Below are 4,216 nucleotides of genomic sequence, written 5' to 3' on the forward strand. Positions count from 1 at the left end.
TTGGCAGGATTAGTGCAGAATCGTTCAATGTCTCTCAACTGCTGTTGTGAAGCAAGTACCACGCAAGGATCAGATGAATTTTCTACTTTTCTAATAAAGGCATTGTCTATATCTCTCGCATCTTCCTTCAACATTTGTAGCAGCTCCACGAATTCGTCACCTTCGTGTTGTTCCTTTTTCAACTTTATGTTTTTAATTTGTTTTATATCTCGTGCATGCCCACCAGCAGATCTTAATTGGAGGATGCCACCACTTTGTTCAAGACTCTGGTGGAAAACTTCCTTGGGAGAATGAGTTTCTGAGAGTTGTTCAAGTCGCTGCTTTGTTGTATATGACGTGCGATAAAATGGCTTTTGGCTCTTGCTGTTTCCATGGGGTTGAACTTTTACTTGGCGCTCCACATTGTCGAAAACATATTGAACCAAGGCCATACTGTGTTCTTTTCCGTCGCTGCCTAAATAAAAGAAAAGTTGCATTTCGTCATCAAATGAGATCTTCGTAACGTTTAGTTAAACAAAATATTATTTAAAAACTACTCGATTGTGATTGTACGACACTAATACCAATCCCTGTTACTGTACAACGCGTTCACTTTATCGCAAAACGTCCGACTTCAACAAACTAATTTATACGGTTTCCTGAAGGGTTCCGAATATGTCCGATGGTAGCACCTAGTTTCGCGAACTTCGTCTGACAACTTCTTAATGTTTCAGGTTACCCGAATTTTGGAATTCGACCTAACAGTTAGTTGTATTTGGTGGCCGAGATATAAAGACCATCAGGGTACCTACCTCTTACCTAACTCTGGGTAACTAACAGGGTACCTACCTCTACCTAACTCTGGGTCACTCTGATTGCGGTAAAACGACCGCGAGCACTTGAATACATTAGCGGCTCCAAACATTTCCTCTGTGACTTTGGTCAGCGGTTTCTTTTTGCTGGCCTGCTTGAAGAAAAATGTCTTTGTCCCCGTTCCATGCCAGGCACCCATGTCATCGGCAAGTAGGTTCTTCACAGTTTTCACATGCGGTGCCTCCAAATGGACAACAAAAAGCAAATTCTTTGATATTGACGTGGGTACATCCCGTGATACTTTTGAACTTGGGATGTCTGAGCTCAAAAGAATATCAACGGCTTCTTCTGTGGCTATGCCACTTCGTCGACCCATTTCATACACTGGTAGCAACGGACTATCGTTCCAATACTGTAGACTGCAGTCATCTATTTCACTTTCACCCTATAATGGAATTTTCGTTTCATCAGATGAAATTGATCATCTACATCGATTTTGTTACGTGTGAGCTAAATTGCTTTGAGTGAGCCAGGACTGTGGCAAGAGAACTCTAATGTACTAATTCTTAACTATTTATTTTTACAGAAGGATGGGAGGTGTTTTGGAAATTTAGTGCGTGCTTATAAGAATTGCAAGAATTTAATTATGAATACCTGAGAGCTTTCATCAGACGATGAATCGTCACCATCTTTCCCATTGCCCTCACCTGAGCAACTTGTAGAGCTAAATAAAAAATACTTATGGTTATATACGACAATATAAGGGCAAAGGCTAAAAAGGAACACTCATTACAATGTACGTAAATTCTGTGTTGTTCAACGTGGTAAATACAATCAAGCTCGAAAACAATATGTGCGACTGATACATGTTGGATTTATTTAAGCAGGATGTAGTAATCTATTCAGACTGCAAATAACTCAGTATGTTTGCGTCAAAGGAAAGGTCTGGAAGGAGAATGAAAACGGACTGAAAACGGCGAGAGAGACTAGGAAGAGACGGGCGTGTGGGCTCGCGCGCATTGCGGGCGTAAGACTCTTTCGCCACGCTTTACCGATTTCTTTATTGATTTTTAGGATAAACGCCGTGGTCTTGGATTTCTCGGTCAAAATGACAAAACGTCGTTAAAGAAGAAAACATAAAAAAACTCACGTTCGACTCTCCAAAGGAAGGGGTTTGGCAGACCCCCCAGTCTCCCCTAAGTAGACGACGTCATCACTGCTATCAGAGCTGAAAGATGAAGGCAAGACAAAGGAAACTGTAACTCTTGAGTGCGGGCTTGAACGTTATACACTTGCAAACTCATGCCGCCAGTACCTCCAGCCAGTTTTTTGTGGCGGAAAACGTGGAAAGGTCGTCGCCTGCTCGCGGTATTGATACGATCTTTCCTGTTGTCTTGTTTATGAACGTACGATGCAGATTAGGCACAGACTTTAGTGTAGCTAAATATTAACCGGCGACACATGTTAAGAAGTCTTTTTCATACGCACAATCTTTAATTTTGATTGCTTTCCCAAACCGCGCGGAAAACGCTAAAAGCCGGATGTGGTCTCAGGCCAGCTAGGATAATAGAAGCAGCCACGTTCCATTCAGTAAGTATGTTTGCGTATTAGATACATGCGAGCAGTCAAAGGAAAGGTCTGGGGTCTTTATTGATTTTGAGAATAAAACAACTGTTTTGCAGTGTATAATCTGTTTTATAACGCCATGGTCTATGATTGCTTGGTGAAAATGACAAAACATCAGTTAAAGAAGAAAACATAAAAAAACTCACGTTTGACTCTTCAAAGGAAGTGCTTTAGCAGACATTCCAGTGACCCCTAAATAGATGACACCATCAGTGCTATCAGAGCTGAAAGATGGAGGCAGGACAAAAGAAAGTGTAAGTGTTGAACGCGGGCTTGAACGTTACGCACTTGCAAACGCATGCCACCAGTACCTTCAGCAATTCTTTTTTTTGGCGCAGAACGTGGAAAGGTCCTCGCCTGCTCACGGCACTGACTTGAGTGTAAATACGATCTTTCCCGTTGTCTTGTTTATGAACGTACAATGCGGATTAGGCACAGACTAAACTGTGGGTAAATGTGAGCATGCGTCACATGTTATGAAGTCTTCTTCATAAGTAGACCAGCTTGAATCTTTAATTTTGATTGCTTTCCCAAACCGCGTAAAAAAAGGAAAAAGGCGGATGGGGTCGCAGGCAAGCTTTGAGAATAGAAACCGCCACGTTGTAATAATTTTTGGGGCGTTTTTCCAGTTTCCCTCTTGATTGGGAAAATAATACAAAAAAACGTAAAATAGACGAGTTTAATCAACAACAACGTAGTATAATTGTAGGATTCAAGTGGCCAAGTGGCAGCTAGAAAAATTCACCTTACCAAAAATGCATTTTACAATTCAGAAGTATTTTGAGTGAAATACTCCGTGTATAATTTGCATTCTAACTACATTTCTTCGAGATCGGCCGCCTTACCTTTTTTTTCGTACGTTTTTCGATCCAGTGTAAAAATGCACATACCTGACCTGCTCTAGTTCTGTGTCCGAAGATCCCGACCCTGACCCTGAAAACGAAGGAAACAGTTACTTGAAAGTAAGAAGTAAAAATATGCACAAGGAAGAAGTTAGGGCTTCAAGAACTCACCTCTTCCACAGACTAAACTGGTGTAGCCTCTACGTTCCATTTTACTCTCAGCTGTACTCTCAAGGAACTCGTACGTTTCGCAAAACTTCTCAATTACGTTAGAAGGAAACTCTGCACGCGCTGGTTCTACAGACGACTTTTATCGGCAACGGATATGCAGACCCAGATACGTAAGTCCGGAGTGGTAAGATAATTTTAGCTAACTTGACAAAGTTCCAGTTTTGTTTTACACATTCTTCAATGATTCGTGGCCACTAATTTCCTGTGACATCGGTTTGTTTGACAATCAGAGTGTTAATCTATGTATGCGGTTTTACCAGCGGTTTTACTAGCTTAAAAAACTGATAAATTTGTCATTGCTTGTGAAAACTCGATGAAACAATTCCGGTTACCGTAACTGCTCGAAGTGTTGGAAAAAAGATGAGTTTCGGTACTCTTTACTATATACGAGATGTATACGGTCTACACGGTTTTTTTTTAATGAAATGTGACATTGTTAAATGGTATAAATGGCAATGTCCTTTGAAAGTCGCACAGGTTTGCTTTTCATTTCCTTAATAGAAATATCTATGTGAGCACATAGCTCATTTCGATTTCGCAAAAAGTAGTTTTCTACAAGGTTTTGAATTTAAGGTTAAAAACGTGAGCCCCAAAAACACCTTAAAAAACCACTTTCTAGCAGAGAATGTTATCATATCCTGTGCGAAAATACTTGCGGGTGTTTTGTTGGAGTTTGACTAATGGTCGTGGGTCGTGGGTCGTGGGTACAAGTCGTGGGTCGTGGG

The 4,216-nt window shown here is 41.0% G+C and overlaps 1 protein-coding gene across 1 annotated transcript in view; it reads right to left on the reverse strand.

The window, feature by feature from the left end:
- The window catches only part of LOC148716909 (uncharacterized), a 5,351-nt gene extending 1,439 nt beyond the window's left edge, over positions 1-3,912 (reverse strand). Inside the window, exons 1-7 of the mRNA XM_088745645.1 lie at positions 3,432-3,912; positions 3,309-3,351; positions 2,565-2,642; positions 1,943-2,020; positions 1,447-1,516; positions 829-1,237; positions 1-454 (exon numbers count right to left, since the gene is read on the reverse strand). The exon at positions 1-454 is cut by the window's left edge and continues 1,439 nt beyond it. Of these exons, the coding sequence (XP_088601771.1) occupies positions 1-454; positions 829-1,237; positions 1,447-1,516; positions 1,943-2,020; positions 2,565-2,642; positions 3,309-3,351; positions 3,432-3,471 (1,172 nt within the window). The 5' untranslated portion in view covers positions 3,472-3,912. The remainder of the gene's footprint in view (positions 455-828; positions 1,238-1,446; positions 1,517-1,942; positions 2,021-2,564; positions 2,643-3,308; positions 3,352-3,431) is intronic.
- Between the last annotated feature and the right edge of the window lie 304 nt (positions 3,913-4,216).

The sequence above is a fragment of the Stylophora pistillata genome, chromosome 14, assembly GCF_964205215.1.
Source record: "Stylophora pistillata chromosome 14, jaStyPist1.2, whole genome shotgun sequence".
Taxonomy (NCBI): Eukaryota; Metazoa; Cnidaria; class Anthozoa; order Scleractinia; family Pocilloporidae; genus Stylophora; species Stylophora pistillata.